Consider the following 24,425-nt stretch of genomic DNA (forward strand, 5'->3'; position numbering starts at 1 on the left):
CAGGCACAAGAGAGGCCGCGTTCTCCAAGCCTGCCGTCGGTAATCACACAAGTCGGCCTCTCGTTAGTGTTACGGCCGAGTTCAGTCGCGAGCGGACTCGTCAAAGTGGCTTGTCGCGAGTGAGTCGCGAATCGGTACCGAGCGACCCGGTGACCTCGGCGCCGCTTCAAGAGAGAAAGACAGAGGCTGAAAGAGAGAATAGAGCCCGATGGTTCACGAGCGATTCGTATTTCTATTTCGTCGCGGCTGCCTGGACGAAGTGTCCTTCTCATTGTCTCCTCGGTGACTACGCGCGTCCTGGTGGCTCGCCGAAACGCACAGCCCCGAGAGACCGGCGAAATTCGCTGAAAGGTACGTTCGAAGAGAGCCCCGTCGTGGGCGAGGAGCGCGTTAGCGGGTCTTAATAATAATAGACCGTGACTATAATAGTCACACGGAGGTTCGTGTCGCGCGGGTACGATTCGTAGATCGCTCTCCGGCGGGAACCTTGGCTCGGTTCGCGACTCGACGCCGGCGAAATCGCGAGAGTGAGTCGCCACGAGAGAAAAAAGAGAAAGACCCGCTCTCTCTCTCTCTTGCGTCGCTCGCCGTGTCCTCGCGTTGGAACACGGTTCCAGCGGTGCTCTCGGCCGTTACAGCTACTTCTTGTTCTTTTCAGTCATCTAATCTAATCGAGATCGGTGCTTCTTTATTATGTTGACTCGGTGATGCGTTCGCTGAATCGTCCCCGTCGTGAATCGCCGCGATAAGACGACACTCACTCGACTGATAGCGAGCAGGAAGTCGGTCGCGCGTTCGGATTCGTTGTATCGCCGCGCCGCCTGCTCTCTCTCTCTCTCTCTCTCTTTTCTTCGCTTGCTTTCTGCACGGCTCTTTTTTTCCGGCTTTTTTACATCGCTCGACACCTCGAGCTACGCCCACAGGTGTGTCGCGATCGTTACCGCAGATCGCGACACAGTTTACGGCTCGACCACCGCGTTGCACATCGCGACGGTGAGACCTCGCTTGGCGAGTGTGTGTGCGTGTGCCTCTCTCTCTCTCTCTCTCTCTCTCGCGCGGTTCCGGTATTCTGCACACGGCCGTCGTTTCCGAGGGTCTTTCGAACAACCGACCGTTTATTTCCCGATCGTCAATTGTTCGCGCGTTAATGTGCACGCGTGCGTGCTTTCGTGCGTGCCATTTGTCGATTTGAAAATATTTGCCGTCGACACACCGACGTGAATTTATGTGTCAGTGACGCGCGGCTTCGAGGAAGCCGGTCATTTCGCCGGTAATACGGTGAAAATATAACTTGTGTTTGCCAATATTTATCGACGCCGTAAGAAGTATTTTGCTAACCGCGCGCGACGCTCTCCGCCACTTTTAATATTGACGGCCGCTCAATATTTGCCGGCCGGCTGCTCGATAATTTATTGGAATAATAAACATCGAGGGCGACTAATAAATATTGACGGTGTCCTGGGCGCGTCCTGATGAGGGAACCACCGCCGTCGGTTCTTCTCTCTCGCCTTCAGACGGAAATCACGGGGAAAAGACGTTCTTCCGGCCGCTCGTCGCAGGTGCGCGTTCCGCTGTGTTCGCAGGTGTGCGTGCGCACTTACGTACGTATGTGCGTGCATAGGCGAGTCCTTGGCGATGCACTCGAGTGATGCGCCGGCGCGCGTGCGATATGCTCGCGATGACAAATGGATCGCGGGCGTATTCGCTTGAGGAAAGAAAAACGGGCGATGCGAGAATACGGAATGGCTTGTCTCAATAATAGCGTCTCGAATGTCAACGTTTACGGCCTATACGCTTTATAGCCGAAGGCGCATCCGAAAAATCGATCGCCGTTAATAATAAAATGGAGGTGGAAAAGCGATCGCGACGACGACGACGAATGCCGGCGGACGGTGTCTCAATAATCGCGTCAAAAATCGCGATTACTCCGTCGTGTCTTACGTTCTCTCTGTTGTTTTTACCCGAACTGATTGCATAGTAAGAACTATATAGTAAGAACATTTTATACTTGTGTTAAGATTGGCCCTCGTTGAAATTTTTCCGTTACATTTTCAACACACCCGTGTGTCAATTTAATCCTATTGCGCTTATTTGATCTCAATATTATGTGTTGATATTTAACATGTGTAAATGTCAAAATAATACTTGTAAGTGTTAAGATAACATATTTTATACTTCGGTGTCGATTAACGGTGTCGATGGATATTCATTTTGTGTTAACTTCTGACATAACATTTGCGTTAGTTTTCAACATGTTCATCTCGTGTTAAATTAACACGAACATTTGTGTAGACAGTTCGGGACATGTGAAGTGTATCGAATTTAACACAACATTTTTTACCGTGTAGTTCAAGAAATCTATTTGCGTACTGGATTATGAGAATCTCGTGCTCACACTTCATACGCTTCAATATATATGTACATATCTTGAACTAATGCAGCCAATTCAGCTAAAAAGAACAGACGTTGCTCACCAGCAAGAGACACAAGTCTAGTTACATCATCATTTGTCCTCATTTCGCATTTGGTGAAGAAAAGGATAGATGATATAATTAGAGACTTGTGTGTCTTTTGCTGGGAAGCAACCTTTAAACGTGACTACAACGTACTTGAACGTACGCGCGAGACCTCACAGACTCCGGACCCCGACTTTGTTCACGTGAGCTAATAATTGCATGCAAAATCGCTTAACTCACGCCGATCGATCGCGTATGCATATTATTAACGTTAGGTTAATACCACGTTACGCATGCAAACATTCTCGTAATTCGTACGAGCGCACACATCGCGGGCGTTTGGCCATTGCCCCTCCCCCCCTCCCCGTTACCCGTTCCCTGGCGGGCGATCAGCGGATAATGCGACGAAGACCGAGGAATTCCCCGCGTGGAGGTCAATGAATCATCCGCTTCGACGAGAAAACAAAGAACTCTGACCGGAAACTGCCGCTCCTACTTCAAAGTTTATCCTACTCTTCTGCTCTTTAGAGCTCCTTTGTTATACGCGTGATGGTTCTCTTCTGCCGTCTCGCGATGCTCTCGTTAACGCAATGTGCACTTAATTACTTAATCCCGCTTATAATTGACCCTGGTATGGGTACTGGGCTTGCGCACTACCGCGCGAAATTTTACTCTCTAAATTTCTTGGAGCGGAATCTCGCTCTCGAAACAAGTTGAAAGTGGCAGTATTTTCGCTCGATGCGACGGTGAGAATATACCGTCACTCGAAATCGCAAGAGGGAATGTTTCACTGAAGCTTAGAACGGATTTCGACTTCATACGAGTGAATGTTTCAATCGATTAGAGTGAACATGTCTCTGTGAAATTCTCCAGATTCGCTCGACAGTTTCGAATGATAATATTCACTCGGCAATTCAGATCGGAGAATTCAACCTGTATAAGTGAAGGATCACTCGAATTTGAATGATTCGATGGTCACTCTACTTTACGAGAATGCAATTTCACCCCAACAAATCTAGCAAATATGTTTATTGCTTATTTTATCATGCTTTATCTCGCTGATGTTTTTACATGAGATTTTATCAGTCCAACGAGATAGTAAGATTCTTTGATTAAGATCACACAAATAAATATAATAAGAACGATAAAAGTCGATTTGCAGAGGTGTAATTTGCTCGTATTTTGCAATACAAAGTACATGCAGATAGAAATCAATAAAATATCAATCAAACGTTTCGACCATTTCTTGTGATTATCCTCAGCCGAAATTACATTGTCCAACATCATTTTGTGGCACGAATATGATTAGTCACTTTCGATGTATTTTTATATGTTTAAGATATGGAAGTTTAAGATATGTTTAAGATATGAAAAGATATAATCTTAACGATATACTTAATGATATACTCTTGAAAGATGTAGAAATATAAGATTATAAATCTTCCTATCACATATTGTATTTTATCAATTTCATATTGTTTTTTGATTTGATATAATCCGATTATATTATGTATTATATTATATTATATAAATACAAAAGCACTTACTTTCCAAATAATGCATTATTAAGGTGAAATAAAATGCCTTTTCTCTATATATTATATGGGAAAATAGCTATTTTCATATTTATCTCGAAAGTGAAAAATCGTACCGAAACGAAATAAAATGCATCTTATAGTTAAAAATCGATACTTTTGCGTGACATTAACGAAATTTTGAAAGAAATTTGTTGCTACAGCATCTTGAAAAATTCTCAAAACTATCGTTTTTGTCCTCTGCTGGGTAATTCTTCTCCAAATTCTGATGTACCGATATTATAATCAAATTTGGATAACGAATTTGTGTTTAGCAGGTAAAAATACATCGGAAATAACTATTCATACTTGCGATGCAAAAAATGGTCAAGTTTTTCCAGACAGAGTTATTAATATAAAACGGATTGTAACGGTCAGTAGCGAAGTAGGTCATAAAACGCGTGTAAGCAAAATAGAAATCGAGCCTCAATTGAAATTTGTTGATGAAAGTGCAGATGACATATGTAGATAATCAATCTCGGTGGATATCCTTCCGGTGTTGGTAGACCACTTTTAGGATCCTCAAAATAAAACCATCGCGATAAAATATCGTTGTTTATAGACGGAGACAAAAACGCTTCGCGCACATCCGGAAGAATTCAAATTTAATGGCAGTCATTTGGAGAATAACAGTATGGTCAAATTATAAAACGATTATAAGTCGTTTTATAACAGACTTGTCCACGAAACGTCGAAAACAAACATATAAAGGATGCGGCACTAATTCGGAAGCCGGATCAAACATTTCTCCTATCGCGAAGTCAAAAATATCATACGAGGAAAACAAGTTTTGCTGGAACGTCAAATTATTAATATAGTGACGACAAAAAAGTTTGTTACATGGAAAAAATAATTTTGCTCTTGTAGCAAAACGTGCGACAGCAACAAAATTTAGTTGGCATAACCAAATTATTGGTCCATATATTCAGCAAATAGCAAATAATATTTTTAACAAATCTTTCTGCTGTTCAAACAAATTCTTTTGCTATCACTATATTAACAAACAATTTGCTCTTCTAGCCGCGTCCTTTATACGTTTGTTTTCGACGTTTCGTGGACAAGTCCGTTATAAAATGACTTATAATCGTTTGACTACTGTTGTTCTCCAAATGACTGCCATTAAATTTGAATTCTTCCGGATGTGCGCGAAGCGTTTTTGTCTCCGTCTATAAACAACGATATTTTATCGCGATGGTTTTATTTTGAGGATCCTAAAAGTGGTCTACCAACACCGGAAGGATATCCACCGAGATTGATTATCTACATATGTTATCTGCACTTCCATCAACCAAATTTTTTTCTCCGTGCGCGTCGTTCTATAAATTGGTCTCTTTATAAATTATGAATTACGTCTGCAACGGCTCTTACTGTCCTTATTCATTTGTTTGATTAAAGTATGTCCCAAAGTCGTTTGTGTAACTATATTATATTTTTCTGGTACGGATAAGTTGGATCAACCAGCTACCCTATATAACGTCCATGAGTATGCAAATGAAATAATCGTTCCACGCTTAATTGCTAATAACTAACGATAAGCACGCGGTAATTATTATTATTATGATCATTATTATCATCGGTGTATAAACGAAAGACGTGAAATAATATGAAATAAAAGTCCGCATTACATCGCTTCTCTGCGTGGATTTAACGTCTTGTCTTTACGAGGCCGCGTTCCGCCCGGCGAAATTGCGTTTCTTTTTACGTCCCTTCGGGAACACACGGTATGTACCGTACGCTAAATCGAGCAAATAACCGCGCCGCATAAGCCTATCTTCAGGCAGTTGCGTTGATGGTGCATCGATCGTATAACCCAAAGGTTACGCGAGTTCGAGCGACGCGAGGATACGTTGTCCGGATTTACTCCGCGGTTTGCGCGGAGAGGTACCCCGTTGTGTTTTCCGCTCGGAAAACCCGGACGCGTACCTCGAGGCCGAGGATTAAAGGCAACGATTTCGCCTTTGATTTTGACGAGGTCACGAGAGAAGCCCGCCTCTGCCTACCGCGCGCGGGAGGGTCCGCCGCCAGAAACTCATGAATAATTGAAGAACAAAGAACACAGGATTATCATAATGTGTGAATGACGCGGTGGGAAATCTTCATCAAGGTACAGCGAGGATGGCGTGATCTCTACCGTCCGTTTACGTTGCCGTAATTCTCATATGCACTGCTCCTCTTATCCGTCGAGGTTAAAGCTTGCACACACAAGACCGGCGAGAGAGAGAGAGAGAGAAAGACATTGTCTCTTTCGTAATTTTTCAAGAAAATTCCACGGAGCGTGCTAAATTAAAAGATTTAAAAAAGTAAGAAACTTAATGTAATTTTACGCGTAATTGCAGCAAATAAATTAATCACGGAGAGAGAGAGAGAGAGAGAGAGAGAGAGAACAGGTGATATATGATTTAAAATGAATATGAAGCGAATTGTATGAAATATAAAATAAATTAAAATATATATGCAGATATGCGAGCGAAATCATTTTCGCTCGGAAGCATCGCTCTTCGTCCCCTTATCTCCAATATATACAATTGACCCGATTATTATACTTGCTTCATCTTTTACTATCAGGCTCAATAAGCGGATCTCGTAAAAACCATCGTTTCCCAGCATTTCCAGCGAGTCCGTAAATTATGAAAAGAAATGACGCATGACGCGAAACGAGCGGCTTGGCAATTGACGCGAACACCATCTATCAATCCGCGTCTATCCGTTAACGATTTCCACGTTAGATAATAGCTGGCTCGCATTACTCGTCAGATGTTACGCGATTAAAATGGGATTATATACGTGGACATTAATGATGCGCATAATTATATGCATAATCAACGATGCGGGAAGAGCCGTTAAATAATATAAAATGTAATTCCGTCGCGTATTTCAGGGTAACTCGAAGCAGGAACTCGCTGCGAGTCCGCATCGGCAGTTCTCCGTATTTTTCAATTTTACCAGCGTCAATTGAACAATTCATCATTTATCGCAAATTTCTAAAATGACGCTGTAAGAACGGAAAGTAGCGTATACATCGTTCGCGCCGGCGTTCGAGAAAATATGAGAAATAGGGCGCAAGAGCGGCGCTGCGGAATTTTTACGCATACTCTCCTCGTGAATCATTAGTTGAAAATCACTTTATAGCCGAATACTTCCAAAAGGCGTCCAAAGGTTTAGCTGAAACGGTCCCTTTTTCGACCTGTTCCCGGTCACTCTTCATTCGAGGGTCGGTCCAGGTAAAATTCTCGGTCCGCGCGGAGTGCGTCAGTTGTGTCGGGCGCGATAATTTAAATCTAACAGCGGCGGGATAACATTGTTCGACAGTGTAATGCACGCGCCGGCATGTATTTCCATCACTTTCTACGTACACGCGGTACTATGCAGTAGCCATTTATATTGAAAAAAAAAAAACTCGGTCCGTGTAACTGACTTTCCGTTGTTTGGGGATCAAAAACTCGAAAACTCGATTGCGAGGACGGAAAGATTCCTGCAGGAGATATCTGTCAAAGTAAAATATTTATCTAATAAAATGCTCTCACACACAGTTATCTAAACCGAATTATAACCGAATATTCAGACGAACGTGTTGATTCGCGATAACAGAGTATCAATCGTTTCTTGTCGCCGAGTTTCCGTTCGGTCTCCGTTTTGCGAATTTTTAATTTTTAAATGCACACGAGATTTTTTCCTCCTCGCACCACGTTACGTGTGGTCTGACCCTTTATCTCGCGAATAATGTGGCCTGTTCTTTTCAGCTGAACTGGCCGTGCTAGTTCGCGAAATTTTTTCCGCACACCGAAGCATGAGAATCTCGCACGTACGCTTCCATACGCTTCAATGTGTATGTAAATTTCTCCAACTGGTGCGGCCAGTTCAGCTAAAAAGAACAGACCGATTATTTTCATACTAAACGAGCTATAAGATTTAAATTATCGCGCCCAGCATCCGGCGACGGTTCTCACTAGCCGCAATCTTCCTTACTTTTCTTATCTTCAGAGTCCTTGCAGGATCTTTGTTCGGACGTATCAGGTATAGCTTCGAAGTTCGACGTGTCCCCTCTAGATGCTCGTGCATCATGACTGTCGGTTGAGAAGTCCGACCGCATTTCCCCCCCCCCCCCCCCCNCACCCCCCGAATGAAAATCCCTGAGTGAGGATCGTGCGTTACGCAATCGGCTCTTCGTTTCTCAGCTCTGTTGCGTTTAATCGTGCTCACGCATCGAGTACTCGCACAATTGTCCTCTCGTACTTTCATTCGTTTCCACGAGTATCGATATATCGATATACCGATCGAGGGATCTATTTCGAGACTTCCAGCATCTTGCAGTAACAAGAAGGCGGACTCCTTTCCGGCGGGGCGAAGACGCGTGAATAGACAGTGACATGTCCTAAGGCTACGTGCTGATTCACTCCCGATCGGCAGCTGTCGGTCTCTCGGTATGCGTGCTCGCTGATCGCATCATTCAGTGCCCGAAGGACACGCGTTCGTGTAACGCTAACGGCCATTGGAAGAAATTACAGGTACGAGACGATTAGGAGAGGGAGAGAGAGAGAGAAAGGGAGAGAAACACTCACCTCTTGAAGAGCCATAAACCAAGAGCCACTTCAGGAAAGGCATCTGTTTCTTTCTGAGGTTTTCTTCTGAATATTTAACCTTGCTCTCACGCGAACGTAGACGCATATTTTGCTCTCTTCTCATCGCTGATATTCGACTCGAGAGAAGCATCCGGAGCGACGAGGATCCGTCGGAATTTTTGCGCCGAGCGTCGTCGTGTGTGTAAAGGAAATTTGATGAATTTATTGGAAGCGAAAACGCACGTTTCCGGAAACACGCGAGCTGGACGAGTCAAGATCACGACTTGGTTATCGTTGGTCTGCATAAATAATCGTTAACGCGGCATTGAAACGAATACCGCGGATCGATATTACGTCAATACTGCGAAGTCAAACATGAAGTCAAATATAATTTCCTCGTATTACCAATTACCGTACATATCTGCGCTTGCAGCAGCTGAGCTTCGTGCGGACAGACGTGCCGTACATGTGTACGCGCGCGTGTGTGTGTGTGTGTGTGTGTGCGGGCACGCGTGAATGCCGGCGATGAGTCAGTGTCCCCTTCTTAATTCTTCTTCGTACATGCAGCATAATTAGCGCAACACTCACTGCGGACTCGTTTAGTCATCCCCCCGTTGTGGATATTGTCTCGTCGCGAACTCCGCGAGGATGCGAAAAACCGGCGGCCTGGTTTGACGTTGTTTTCCTCGCGAGGTAAGTCTCTTTCTCTTTCACACACACACACACATATATTTCTTTTTTCTTTCTTTCTTTCTCTCGCTGGCGACTCTTCTCATCCCACGCGACTCGCATCGTCGGGTGAGATTATGTATGCAGTTACGGCCGTGGCGTGTTGATCCGCAAGAAAAATCCGTAACTTCTTGCTTCGAGCTTTTCCTCCGGAATACGCGCGCGACTCCCTCTTCTCCCCTCCCCCCTGCTACCTTCCTCGACTGAAGCGTCTTTTCACGGAAGTTTCATTGAAAAGGCTACACCGTCCGATGCCCGTAAGTTTTCGAGAAATACGTCTTTCATAAGTTTGCGCGAACTCGGCCGGATGCACAGGCAATGCCCTCGGATACGCGAAAAATAGATCCGTGCCGCTCATCCGAACCAACAACTGAGAAAATAATGCGCGCGCTGCCGGAGACGGTTAACGGCGACAATCCCACGATATCTTTTATCGTCACTGTGAGAGTACCGTAATCCTTTAACCACCACTGTTCATTAATTTCGACACGTGCAAACACGCTCAACGAGCGAATGAGGAAAGCGAATCGTAAAGTTTCGTTGATAAAAACGAGGCGAATACGCGAGAACTATTTTTTTTTTGAAAGCGGAAGAAAGAAGCCATCCCGAGTTGAAATTTTGATGCTACTTTGACACTCTTAGGGATACTTTCCTCCTACTTAGATGGCTTACAAACTTATGAAAATCGACTTTGACTATAATATTACACTGAGAAAAGAGTACTTAAAAATTTATTCGTGGTATATAAAGTTTATTTCACAGAAATAAGGTTTAATAATTTGTAAATAATTTATTTCTATGAGAGAAATAAACCTTATATCCCACAAATAAATGTTTCAGTACTTTCTCCTCAGTGTGCTTTGATACTGGTACTTATTAACTCCCTTCCTGAGCCTTCATTCTGTAGATTTAATTTTATCGCTATTTTGAACAATCTATTTCGACGCTACAACAGCGCAAACCAAACTTTACAACATTATTAAATTAGGAATAAAAGTTATATTTTAAAATTGGAATAAAACCTACCTTGCTATTTTTCCTACAATTCTTACTGTGCTGCAGAATTAAACGTTTAACATAGAGCCAAAATTTCGACTCGGCACATATATGAAACAAAAAAGACAAAGTTGCACGATATATTGAAACTGAACTGAACGGTGGCGTGCTTATGATTAATACAGAACGGAATATTTGTGAAGAAGTTTTGTTTTATTATTATAAAGCGTTTATATTCTTAATAATATAAAACGGCGAAGAAACAGATATATGTAGACGTCGGACACGCGGTTTCTGCGACTAGGAGACCAGTTGTTGATTTTTTGCACTGATTGTTAGCGAGGGACATCGCGTAGCTCGCGATTATTAGGCGGCCTGTCGTTATCGCGGCTAGTTGCAGATAGCAGCGGGTAGGAGAGCAAAGCAACAGATAATTGCACAACGCACTCACGACGGTAACGCTTCGGCCGATATCGGCGGTGACAAGTTGCTAGAAGGTGTTAATCCATCTTACGTTCACGCTCCGATCCACGATTCCTCGCGACACGATGAGAGTGGACAGGAGCAGTAATTTGATTACCGCGGGCGAGACGCGCGTTAATGTTTTATTCGGCTCTCGCGATTGGCGCGGAGTCTATCGATTTTCGACGGCTGATTGACGATGATCGGGTAATTCGACCGAATAAAAACACAGGAGAGAGGGGGGAGGGGACATTAAAGCTTCATTTGCGGCGGGCTAAGCTGATTCTCGATATCAGAGACAGAGAGACGTATTTCGGAAAAATGACAGAAACTGATAAATGACAGAATAATCGCCGACGAATGTGAGCGTTGTCCGAGGTATAAATTGATGTATAATCGACGACCCGTATTTGATAAATGCATGTCGCCCATGCGAGGAGGATCACGGTACGATTGCATTGTATAATTTTGATCAATGTCATCAATTTCGAGAGAATTCTTCTTAACAATTCGACGACCGTTCTCGCATGCACGTGATTTTATTCTACCGGAGGTTATCTTATAAAGAGATACTCGTCGATAATATCAGTTAATAATTAAATATCAAAAATTATGTAAAGGTAGATTTACGAATTTATATAAGAGAAATTATTCAGAAGAATTATTAAGGAGAACGTTCGTCCCTTTAAGTATGATCTGGGTCAGCTGTCAAAATCCACCGGCGGCAGGTGGCAATTTTTCCACGACGAGCGCGACCGTCAAAGTATTAAGAAAATATTGAGTGCCAGAATTCACTAGAAATTTTTGGATTGCTATTGTTATCTCCAGCTACATAGAATCATAAATCATAAATTCTTATAAAGGCATATTTGTCGATAATAACAGTCAATAATTAAATATAAGGAGCCATGAAAAGGTAGATTTATGAATTATGTAGGAGAAATTATGGAGAATTATTGCATGATAATAATACATACGGTAATATAGCCCGGGCTGGTCGACTTCTCATACCGAAAACAAAGAAAGTTTAAGAATTGTATTTCTTTTTGCTAGTTTTTATTTCAATATGGCGTCTAGAGTTATCAACGAAAGATAATATTTGCTTCATGCAAAAGTTCTGCAGGTTATGCGAACAAAGGAAAACCGGGCCGGGGTACAAACTGTGCTGTAAAATATTTAACCGTTAGGAGCTCAGGAGCCTGATTTTGTTTTAATATGCGTGTACACACACTAACGCATTGCTCATACGGATGTAACAGCGAGAAGCTTAGTTGGATAAAAACTGACTATCAATTGTTTTCGTTCCTCGTGCACAAATACACATCTCGTATGTCTAATGATATCGATAATGGCAACATAATGTTGCCAATAACTTGATTACCGACACTCCTGTCGGAATTCAGCAACCATTCCGATATCCCCTTAATATTGAAATTTGCTCTTTAGCGATTTCACATTTATGTAAGCGCATATTTTTATAACTGACATCTGACTGGAAAGAATCATCCGAAGCGACAATCTAACAGTTTGCTAATAATGAACCGACCAGAAATACAGACGAAACACTCTTTTTTTCTGAAAAATCGACATTGACAAGTCAACCGTACAAATACCGTAACATGACGTGATTTTTCCGTTCATGCCGAATTCACGTGACATTCATTTCACGTGTCATTCGTCCGTGCTGATGATACGACTAATTTGTAGAAATAGGAATCGTCAGCACGTAGGACGAACTAAACCGCTCAATGTATCGAGGACAACCGTATCGGCATGGATTCTGAAAAGATTAGCGGACACGGTTGAGAGCAATGACATAATTGTGATATCTTTTCGGCCACGGTGATAAGCCCGTATCCATGACCACCATTAAACACTAATACCGTAATAGTAGCTGACTAAGCGCCGCTCTTTTTACGCCCTCGTGTCGCCCGGCAAACTTCTCCCGTGCTTCTTCCTCACTACTGAAACACGGGAGTAGCATTAGCCTGCCGCATTCAATACATATTCCCGTGACTTTTACCGTCTCGGTAATTGTTATAAATCTCCTGTCAATACAGCGGAAGTTGCGTTTAATAAATTACGCACGCCGTTCCGATAGATTCGCTCAGCGGATTCGCGAAAATACGCTGAATATTACAATTACATCGAAAAGAAAGAAGTGTTACCGTTCAAGCAATATTTACTTGATTCAAATAAAATGATTACTCCAATACTCCTTCGCAAATATTTATCAGAAGTAGAAATAAAATTGACTGCGTGTGATATTTTCTTCGTATAAGTTGACATTTATTTGTACGTGTTAAAATAATTGCAACCAGTATTAAATTCATAATATTGAAAATATCGAAATTTATTTTCAGAAAATATTTACTAGACAGAAAAATCGAAATTCAAAACTATTAAGTTTCTTTAGTGGAAAAGAAGTATTATATAATTCTAGTAAAGACTCTTTTAAATTTAGAACCATTTTATATTTATATTCAGTAATTCATTTATAAATTAAAGTATTACTGCGTTTAAGTAAATATTTACTGAAAGCTATTAAGATATAAATTAGAAATAAATTAAATTGATAAAATTAAATTGATAAAAATATCACTCGATTTAAGAGACTGAAATACAGATAATTTTACGTTTACTTGATTCTAGCACTTTTTTTCGCTATGTAATATCATTTGGCTCGAAATAACGTCTACGGGATATGCAGCTTATAATAGCGTGTTTTGTGCTTCTATCATTCCCGTTCATTATTTATAACGCGCTTATGCGACGATAATTCACTGCGGCAATCACGCTTCGCTTTCGTTCTGATTAAAATATGTTCGGCGTGATTAAATCATCTATTATATAATTCTAACAAAGGAAGGATCCGAAACATTGTCGCAAAAAACACGGTGTGTGATACATCGTTCATACTCAATGAATACTGGCTAATGCTAAAATTTTAGCTGCTATGGACTATAAATAAATAAAATTTATATGCCAAAATATGTTTAATGGGGAGATATATGGGAATTGTCCAAGTTTGTCTATTTATGGGCATACATTATAAAACTTGCTACAAAGAACAAAAATATGAAGATATTTAATTATTGAATGATCCAAAGAAAAGTAGCCCTCTCACAGTAAGCACATTTGATGAATGCAGTTTTATCGCAATCTTCTCAATAACATTTCTCAATTAGATCTGATTCAGAATAATATTCGAGAGGTATTTTGAAGTATCCAGGATGAATATTGACATAACTACACTTAAAAGGTGTAAAAAAAGCAAGGTCAAAAATGGTAAGAATTAAGAAATAACAATTAACAATTTGAAATTAATCATTAACTGATCGAAACATAATACGTATGAACAAGCCTCTAAAATTGCTTTCCTTGTTGTCCATGGCAGCTAAAATTTTAGGTATGAATATATACAGAGAAAATATTGTAGTAAAAATTACTACAAAATTTTGTAATGTTGGAACATATTTTGGAATTACGACTGAAATTACGATGCATATTGTCATCTTTAGTGATATATTTCATTGCATTGCATATCATTAAAAATTACAACACATGATAATTTCAGTCATAATTCCGGGGTATGATCTAACATTAGAAAATTTTACAGTAACTTTACTACGATATTTTCTCCGTACATCTTATGACTTACTACCTAAATACTACATATTTTGATTTTGTAAACCGCGACAACCTTCTTTTGTAAAATTCCATCATTAAAAGGCCTTAATTTATTAAAAGAACTGAGAAATATCGAATGTCAACGGAGCGCCTGAACATTCCCTGAATTGTCGTGATTATGTTTCGCGCGTGTTACCATGGATCGTGTTTAGTTCTGATCGGCGTTGCGACAACAATGCCCGAGCCTGCAGCTTTCCCGGCGTATTGATCGATCGATATCGACGTGACCTAGGGTTCGTTCAAACAGCATGTCTCGGGAAGTAGCGGAAGCACGCTCGATCGTCATCGAATTGCAGCTGGCACCGACGTTGTCGCACTTTTGCGTATTCCGCGCGCTCGGAGTGAACAACTCTCTCTCTCTCTTTCTCTCTCTCTCTCTCTCTCTCTCTCTCTCTCTCTCTCTCTATCTATCTATCTATCTATCTATCTATCTATCTATTTCTCGTCTGTCACGGGCAGTTAAATTTATAAAATTTTGCGGCATTCTCTCGTCGGCATTTCACCGATCGCCTGATACATGGTACGCTAATTATCTCCTCCTAGCGGATTGCCAATTAATTCGAGAGTATATCGTACACGACATTACGTCGAGATCGCGCTCGAGACGCTTCTATCACATCGACCACAATATCAGAAACGCAAATCTCGCGCTTAGAAAGAAAAAAAAAATACCTCTATATCGCTCGCCGTTATATACTTATCGCACGTGTTGCGAGTAATTGTCGCATATAGTCGAGCCTTTGATAAACACTGTGACCAGTGACGGACTGATAATCGTATCTCCGACTTGTGTTCCCGAAGCCAGCGCATCGGGCACAGCGGCAGGCTCGCCGAAGGGTGAACGTCAAAAAGAGGAGCAGTTCGATTGTACTGAGGAATCAGCGGACCCGGCCAGTTCAGAGATGGGTTGCTGCGGATGTGCGGACGAGCCATCGTCCAAAGTGGAGCCCACGGTAAGACAATTAGGGTTGTTGTGATTCCATGAATGTGTTGTTACTAATATTAAAACGGATATCTAATCAAGAAGTACCGATATCATAGTGATATCAGTAGTAGAACAAAAATATGGACATTGATACTGGTGTCGAAACTCGAAATAACTTAAAATTAAAGGGAGTGTAAAAATTCAGGGAAGTGTTTGTCTTGCAAATTATTTTGGAAAGTTTCGTACGTATAATAATCTTACTGCGGTATAAACATACTTCTACTTTCTTCATTAGGCTTTCTACGGCTAGTGGTATAAAAACCTTAAAAAGAATTGTCAAACATAAAATTAACGTAACAGAAATTATAAGAGAAGATAGATTTACAACGTAAGTTGCATGTTATATTGATTTTCATGAGGCAAAAATACATGATATTTTGAAGATCGACTGAGTGAAAAATACAAAGAAAAGATCTCGAAAAGATATATCGGAAGCAAGTAACATTGAAATGGGTGTGAATATCGAAAGAAAATATTATATTAATATATATTATTTTTAGAAATGTTGTGATACTCTATTGATATGATACGTTTCTTTCGATATTTTTCTTCCGATACAAAAATACCGTGTATTTTTGTATCGAAAGAAACGTATCATATCAATAGAGTATCACAACATTTCTAAAGATAATTACTTGAATTATTCACGATTACCTCCGTCGTTTCCACCGTTCGCCTCTCTTCAACTCTCGCTTCCTTTTTCTAGACTCCCGAGAATCAGAATTCACCGTCGAGCTATTCGGAGCAGATCTTCGTGAAGAATCGATCCTGCACCGACGTCTTGGCCCTGGTCATCTTGCTCGCTCTCGTGGGCGGCTTCGTAAGTGATACCATTTGTATTACCTCCTACGTTTCTCGTAACGCCGCATCTCGCCGGCACGCTCGCTAAACGTCGCTTTTTCGCGATTCACGGCCCGCAGGCCTACATGATGACGAACGTGGCAAATAAGGGTGACATTTTCCGTGTGATAAATGGATACGACGATTGTGGCTTTGTCTGCGGCCGCGTGACCCCGAACCCTGAGATCAATCCTAGGGCGCAATGTAGAAAGGAAAACACCGATATGACGAAAAAACGGTGAGTGCGTTACATTAGGTTTATTCGTCTTAGCCGAACTAGCTATTGCACTTTTTTGCCTTTAGAGTGAAACAAGTGTGTAACTTAGCGTTGAAGGGAAGAGGAACGAAGTTCCATTGCAGCGCTAGTTCAGCTAAAACGAACAGGCCTATTGCGTTTCTACCACCCGCCGAGATGATGACATCCTAACTCGAATGGGAGGAAATTTCGACTTCGAAATTTCGGGACTCGTTCGTTTGATCTCAGATCGATTGATCGCTCTGCGTCTCGTTCAGGTATCTCGAGATAGAAATGGATGCTACCGGAGTGAAGAAACGCACGTGCGTAGAGAACTGCGACTCCACGGCGGAAAAACCAAAGTGAGTATCGCATGAAATAGAAACTCGATTTACAATTTTTCGTCCCTTCCGTCAACAATCGCACTTCTCGCCGTTGATTCAGTCGGCTAACTTAATCCTGAGAATAACATCCACGATCTGGACACGGAAGTAACATCATAGGTCTCTCGGGCATACATCATGAGAAAAATGGTAGAAATCGTGGTATTTTGCTCTATTATGAATTATTAAATTTATCAGACCGTTGAAAAATGAATCCGATTCAGGCGGCGAAATCGCGGAGCAGGCGCGCGAAACTCTCGATCGTTCTCGCTCACGATCTTAATTTCCCGTGTCTGTCTCGCAGAATGCAGTTCCTGAATCGCTGCGTGAATAAGCAGGTGTCCGACACCATCAACTCGATAATAAGGAACCTTCACTTGGATAGCTTTTACAGAGTAAGTGGATATTCCTGAGAACGTGTTTCTCGGATCCTCGAGATATTATTATCGTTATCTCCCGCCGTATCTTTCCGCGCGCGAGAACCTCTTAATGTCTCCTTTTGTCTTGATTTGAAATCACTGCCGCTTTTGTCTCGATTTGAGATCAATGCCGATTTAAGCCGATACCGGGGAACGCGATTCGATATCGTATGTTAGTCTCTTGTATATTCTCGGACATTTCCTTATCGATAAGAGATAGCTTATCCGATATTCCGGGAATATATTTCGCGTGTTATCTCAGTCCGTCTTTTCTCGCGCGGAAAATCCATACGGCTGTCATACGTGCCACGTTATAAGTAAAAAATGAAGAAGTATATTTTACCTGTGAAAACGTCACGCATCACGTGCGTCACTCCGGCGATGCCGGACAATCATCGTCTTATTTGAAAGCGCTTCTTCAAAATGGTCTATTTTGACCCTGGAATATTTTAGGACGACCCAAAATCGCGTCGCTTTCAAATCCTCTCCGATCATATTAACCCAAATCCCGAGGAGAGTTACTTGTTTCTCCACACACGTACACACCTATGTGATCTTCCGCGCGGTATCGACACGAGCGCGTTGCGCTCTCTCGAGCGAATAATAGACCGTACGTTTCGTTAGTCGGGCGAAGTAATCGAAGAGCGACGCGGCTTGTCGATATGACAAATTCGAGGGTAATTCAGCAAGTTATTATTGCAGGAGGCAGTCAACGATCTCGGGGTGGCTTGGCGCGAACTGGTCTATCTCTTGCTCATAGCCCTGGGTACGTATTCTCGCGGCATTGCGCGCGATATTTCAGAATCGTGTTATTTCAAGTCCCCGATCGAACGTTCAATTAAACACGGGAGCGCCGTGACGTGATTTACACGGCGTAATATAAATCGAAGAAATTCCAGATCGCATTTCTCCACGCGCGCGTGTGGCTACCGTTTGTGTGTGTATGTGTGTGCGATCGGCGCGGTTCTCTTCTTTTATCCGTGGATACGACACTCTCGTGTATTAAATTTCGGAAATAAGTTTTTACGCCCGGCGTCCGCGAACGACGCGCGGACTCGCGGAGTGATTGATTGTGCCCGATTGGTTTTTCAGCAATCTCCCTCGCCATCCTGGTGGCTTTCCGCTATTTGGTGCAATGGATCGTTTATATCGTATTGATCGGCGTAATTATCGCCTGCATCGGCGGCACGACGTACTTCTGGTAAAAAGGCAACCCGTTTCCATCGTTCCGGATTAAAGTCATAACGCCGGCGGGCGGGAATCGCACGCTTATTTTCCGACTCGACAATTGTGTCAACATGGCAAACACGTTTTATATATTAATACATTGATTATATTTTGAATTCTAATTATTATTTCGAGAACGCGGTATCAATATTGCAGTTTTAGCCGCGCTCGCGTATAATTTCGCGGACGAGGCGCTGTGATCGATTTCACCTTTGCCGAACAGGTTGGCGTGGTACCAGGAAAATAATGCCGTAAAAGCGAACGCCATACCCGCCGAGGACTCCAGCGTGCAGCCCTACTTCGTCTACGCCATTATTATGTCGGTCGTCACGGTAAGAGGGACCGTTGCATACCTGTGTTGTGCTTTCCCATGAACAATCGTACACACATACTCACAATCGCACGCGTGTCTCGCAGGCAATCATACTCCTGGTGGTCCTGGTGATGAGGAAACGGATCGCGCTGGTCATGCAGCTCTTCCGAGAGGCGGGCAAAGCGGTGTGCGCGATGCCGGCTCTGCTGTTTCAACCGATCTACGTGAGTACATCTCGATTCAATTACACCCAGGGCCGTATTTCGTTCGGTCGCGCAAAGAACCTCGCAAGCCTCGAAATTCTATTTTCAGACGTATCTGCTGATCGGCTTCACGATGATAGCGTGGATCTATTTTATGCTATGGATCGAGAGCGCCGGCGACATTTATGAGAATAAGAAGCATCACATTCACTTCCGGAAGGACGGCCTACTCATCGTACGTGAGCACATTTCACCTCTTTCATCTCCGACTGTGTGATCGCGATATATTTCGTTAATAATGGATCATTAATGGACACTGATCCCCCCAGGCGACGAGATGGTACAATCTGTTCCTCTTCTTCGTGGCGTGCGAGTTCTACCTGGGCTGTCAGCACTTGCTCGTCGCTTGCGCCGTCGCTCGGTGGTTCTTCACGAGGTGAGTCAAGCAGAGAAAAGTGCACGGTGTACAGTCGGCATGATAAAAGTTTCAGCACTTCCTTTTTCCGATGAATTTCCACAATCCCGATGTCCGATAGGAGAATTCGTTTTTCACAGTAATTCTAAAAAAAAAAGCATTTCCCTGGATACGCATTGCGAAACTCATCGGGGAAAATAGTGCGTTGCAACTTTTATTATGTCGACTGCTACGGAGCAAAGCGTCGCTATGCTTTTACGGTTGGAAAAAACAAAGTGGTCTGCTCTTTTTGGCTGAACTGACTGCACCAGTTCGGGAAATTTACATGCACATTGAAGGGTACGTACACGAGATTCTCACGCGTGTATGTAAATTTCTTGAACTAGTGCAGCCGGTTCAGCTAAAAAGAACAGACCAACGGTTGCCTGATAATTATGTAAATGTAGCTTCGTCGGTTTCAACTTCAAGCTCAATGCCGTCCGTTCGACTCGTTTGGAAATCGATCGTTAAGCTTCTTCTCGGTGATATCCTCGTTTGTTCCCTCCACGGAAAAATGAATGAATTTTGTCTCAACAGGGATAAGAAGCGCCTCTCCTTCGCGGTGACACGCGGCTTCGGATACCTCGTGAGATATCATCTGGGCACAGTCGCTGTCGGGGCTCTGTTAATAGGCATCGTCCGGCTAATCAGAGCCATGATTTCGTTCGTCCAAAATCATCTGAAGCGCTACGACAACGGCTGCGTGCAAGGGATACTCTGGTGTTGCCAGTGTTGTATTTGGTGTTTCGAGTGTGCCCTGAAATTCCTCACCAGGAACGCTTACATCGAAACAGGTGACTGGAGCGTGTCTTGCGTACAATCGGCGTTATATATGCCGTGCCATTTCCTAGATTGAAAGTTACGCAATTTTTAGTTTTATAGGTATACGTATAAGATTAAAACCGTCATAATTAGAGCTAATATCTAACTCTATCATTATAATTAGTTATTTACTGCCACTTAGCGTCCCTTAGATTTAAACTTCTTACTATTACACAATTTTTAGTTTTCCACACGTAAGATTTGAAACTATTAAGATTAGAGCCATTACGACTTCCTACCATTATAACTGGAGTTACTTCTACGATTTTCAACGTTATGCAACATTGTGTGTAAGGCTGAAAATCGTGTAACTCTCCGTTTAGGGAATGGTATAGCGTACATGACGTCAACCGTTTGTTTGTACGCACAAGGTCGAAGCTATTATTATGATTAGAGCCATTATAACCTTATCATTATAAAACTTCTATGATATCAACTTTGTGCCTTATGTATAAAGATGAGTACGCACTGAACAAACGAATAACGAACGAACAGTGAATGTACGATATGAATGTGTATATTCGTGCATCATGATTGTCGATTAATCGGCAGTGATACTTCAAAATAGCAATCTTGATGCACAAATATTCGGAAATGACGTGCCTGATTGGAAATTTCCAATGTCACATGCTTAAGGGCTGCATTAACGAGGTCTTCTCTACCGTGACGTAGCTAGAGATTCGAGTCATTCACCAATTGCGAGTTTTCCTCTGTAATTTTCCCGAGCTACTACATGTGACATCAACAACGACTTTATTCATTCGTTGCGATTTTGTACTCACGAGTAACAGTACACCATGTTTTCAGCCATATATGGATGCAACTTTTGCACGAGCGGAAGAAAGGCCTTCCAAGCTCTGTCGAGCAACGTTCTGCGAGTGGCGGCGATCAACAGCGTGGGCGACTTCGTTCTGTTCCTGGGTAAAGTTTTGGTTATCACCTTGACCGCTATTTCGGGAGTGTACTTGATGCAGGTACGAGTCGCGATCATCAGCCTCTTGACTTGGTCGATTTTTAGAAATCCGTATACTGAAATTTCGTCTCGTGTTCGTTTCGCAGAAGAAAGAGGGTCTTCATCATCCCTGGGTACCAATCACTATTGCGGGGATATTCGCGTTTTTAGTCGCGCATTGCTTCATTTCTATTTACGAGGTGAGTGACTTATATAACAGCGCGATTAGAGGTTGTGGTATCATGAAAATATCGGTACTAATGTTGGAATGGCTATCTAATCAAGAGTGTCGATGTCATTAGTAATACTAGTACCGGAAGAAAAATATCGATATCGATACTCTGATGATGTCGAAACTTAAAAAACGTAAAATTAGAGGAAATATAAAAATCGGGGGAATGTTTGCCTTGCAAATTACTTTTATGGATTTCGTACGTCTATGCATAATATATATTTTTATATTATAATAATCTTATTATAATATAAAAATACCTCTATCTTTCTCACTAGACTTTCCGTGGTTTGTGAATTTAAAAACCTAAAAAAGGATCGTTAAAGTTCCCCTGTCGTCGTTATGACTGTCCTTGTTTGATGATATCAGGAGCGAGAAATTATGTGCCAAAAATTATTGCGTGGAACAAAACAATACACGTACAAATTGACACTCGTGATCGACTCCGCATACTTGTAAAAATATCCGGACGCTTTCCTTTTACTTCGGCAATCAATAAATAATAAAGTGAAATTAACGTAACAGAAATCATGAGAAAAGATAGTTTAAAATGCAAGTTGCGTGTCACATTAATTTTCACGGAACAGAAATATATGATATCTTGAAAATCGATTGAGTAAAAAATAAAAAAAGATATCGGAAGGAAGAATCAATATAAAAATATCCGGTATCGAAAGAAAAATACCGATACCACTGCTATATCAATAGTTATCGTATCTCTAAGCGCGATAGATGACACGCTATTGATGACTAATGATCCGCTCTTTTCCAGATGATCATCGACACGATATTTATATGCTTCTGCGAGGATTGCGAGAAGAACGACGGCGTCGGCCGACCTTATTTCATGAGCCGCGGTCTGATGGTTGGTATCGACTATTACAACGCGCGTCTATATTGCAAATATTTCGAAATTCCCCCGAGGAGTTTCCGCTCGTGAAAATCAAATTCTCTTTCTCCCTCAGGAATTCGTGGAGAACAGTAAGAAAGCTCTGAGGCATTTGGATCAGCGGCAGGAAACCGCTGCTACGTAACGAGCGTCAAGGATATCGTTCGAGTGTTCCCGTGAAGCACGGGAGGGAGAAGTGCCGCGCGAAGACTCGAAGATTTCAGTTGTAAATGCAAGACTGGAAAAAATTCGGAACGACGAAGAACGCACCGTCGGAGTTCCTCGCGACGGTGATTTCCTCCGACGAGTGCGGGCCGAATCGCGGACTGAAGATGATATGAAGATGATGTGGAATTTTTTTTTTACTGCGCACGCACACAAGATGTCTTCTTGTATAGAGTTACCGAGATCGTTCCGCGTCAACGCAACGCGGCGATCGAACAATCGATCGTTCTCCCGATCGACCCTCGACGGACTGATTTACACTTACGAAGAATGTTTGCGAGTCATTCTATTTTCGAAGTTCCTCTTTCTAAAAAGATTTACGGCCGCTACGATAAATACTTTTTTATATGATCGCAGAGAGAGAGAAATTCTGCGAACTTAGTTAATGTAGATGCAATAAGTGAATTATATATAGTTGCCGCGAGCACGCCGCAGTCTAAATTTGCTTCGAATCGCACTCGAAGTGATGATTGACGAACAAATTAATTTACGGTACGCCTTGGCGCCGCTCTTGAATACGCAAAAGTTTATACACAGATGAGTGTACACTCGGTTCGAACGCTCTTTCACGATGCGGTTTGAAGTGCAACCGTGATTCGACAGGAAACTTTTGGAGATTGATGAAAAAACAAGTTCTCTCATTGAACCATCGGCTACGTGTCTAAGCTACATCAAAAAAGAAATGCTCGAATCAAGTGTACCCATACAGGTAAAAAAGATGCTAGATTCAAAACTAATTATTCCGGTACTCGTTAGCAAATTTCTCCTGGATAAAGTCTTTACTTTTGATTCGATTAAAATATTTACTCGATTCAAATAAAATCTACTTAATCCAAATAAAAATCGGCCGAGGAGTAATTATTTACTTGAATCTGGCGCTTTTTTCTTCTGTGTACTTTCCCGCTGTAAATACGTTTCTTTTTATGACGAAGTGCCTATACAAATAAGCTGGATTTCGTTAGAGTCCACTTCACGAGATCTATATTCGCGACATATGTACATACACAAACACAAAATTCTATTAATCAAGTCCTATACGCCACTTTTGTACACATCAGATGATAAAAATTCACAGATGTATTCGATGCGTGCAACGTTTATATATAATGCGAATTATTATATAGCTTGTATAAAGGCGAATTCTTTAAGTGCTTTTCTCTTACAAATAGAGTATTGCTCCAGGTTTTGCCTCGTCGCGATTATAGCTCGTCTAAAGTGTCCTCGAGCCGCGACAGTTCAATTTCAGTACAAATGCCGTTAATAAGATATATACGATATCAAGAGTTCGACCGAAGCTCGTTGTAGATTACTATACAGTTGCGTAATTTCGACAGAGATCTATATGCAGAGATTATAATATTGCATTGTACGTTATTGTGAAGTGATTAGTGTACGAAAGTTACGAAATTATAAAGATTTACGACATATACATTCCACATGGTGCTGACCCGACACTTCATTTCGTTGCTACAGCTCCGTACAAGAATACGAAAAAATTACTGCTATACTTGAATATACTAATATATTTGGTATATTGAAGAACCATTGTTTTTCAATATACTACACCACCCAGATAGACAGAAATGTTGAACATAGTATACAAACATATAATGTATGCTTTGTGATGTCATGTCATACAGCGTATCGTGTTTGAAATTGCTTATTTAAAAAAACTCATTTGTTACGCCATAATTTTAATCCAAGTATCGACTTTTTATTACTGTAATAATTCCGGATTAATTGCGTTCTCTTTCTGGCAAAATAAGCAGCAGCATACTTA

General features: G+C 41.8%; 1 protein-coding gene across 5 annotated transcripts; it reads left to right on the forward strand.

The window, feature by feature from the left end:
* On the forward strand, nucleotides 1–24,081 carry LOC106744463 (choline transporter-like protein 1). Of its 5 annotated transcripts, none has more exons than XM_014619274.1 (17): nucleotides 1–351; nucleotides 15,268–15,419; nucleotides 16,158–16,271; nucleotides 16,372–16,529; nucleotides 16,805–16,888; nucleotides 17,214–17,304; nucleotides 18,031–18,094; nucleotides 18,421–18,529; nucleotides 18,779–18,887; nucleotides 18,973–19,092; nucleotides 19,181–19,306; nucleotides 19,401–19,507; nucleotides 20,063–20,319; nucleotides 21,155–21,321; nucleotides 21,407–21,499; nucleotides 22,304–22,396; nucleotides 22,497–24,081. In XM_014619274.1, exons 2-17 carry the CDS (start codon nucleotides 15,369–15,371, stop codon nucleotides 22,563–22,565), a joined length of 1,812 nt encoding a protein of 603 aa, XP_014474760.1. In that variant the 5' UTR covers nucleotides 1–351; nucleotides 15,268–15,368; the 3' UTR covers nucleotides 22,566–24,081. The 5 variants fall into 5 exon arrangements, with proteins under 5 accessions (XP_014474760.1, XP_014474757.1, XP_014474758.1 ...); XM_014619271.1 differs by lacking the exon at nucleotides 1–351 and adding an exon at nucleotides 8,160–8,535; XM_014619272.1 differs by lacking the exon at nucleotides 1–351 and adding an exon at nucleotides 8,585–8,647.
* The last annotated feature ends 344 nt before the right edge of the window (nucleotides 24,082–24,425 follow it).

Source organism: Dinoponera quadriceps, unplaced genomic scaffold, assembly GCF_001313825.1.
Source record: "Dinoponera quadriceps isolate SergipeBrazil2010 unplaced genomic scaffold, ASM131382v1 scaffold777, whole genome shotgun sequence".
Classification (NCBI taxonomy): Eukaryota; Metazoa; Arthropoda; class Insecta; order Hymenoptera; family Formicidae; genus Dinoponera; species Dinoponera quadriceps.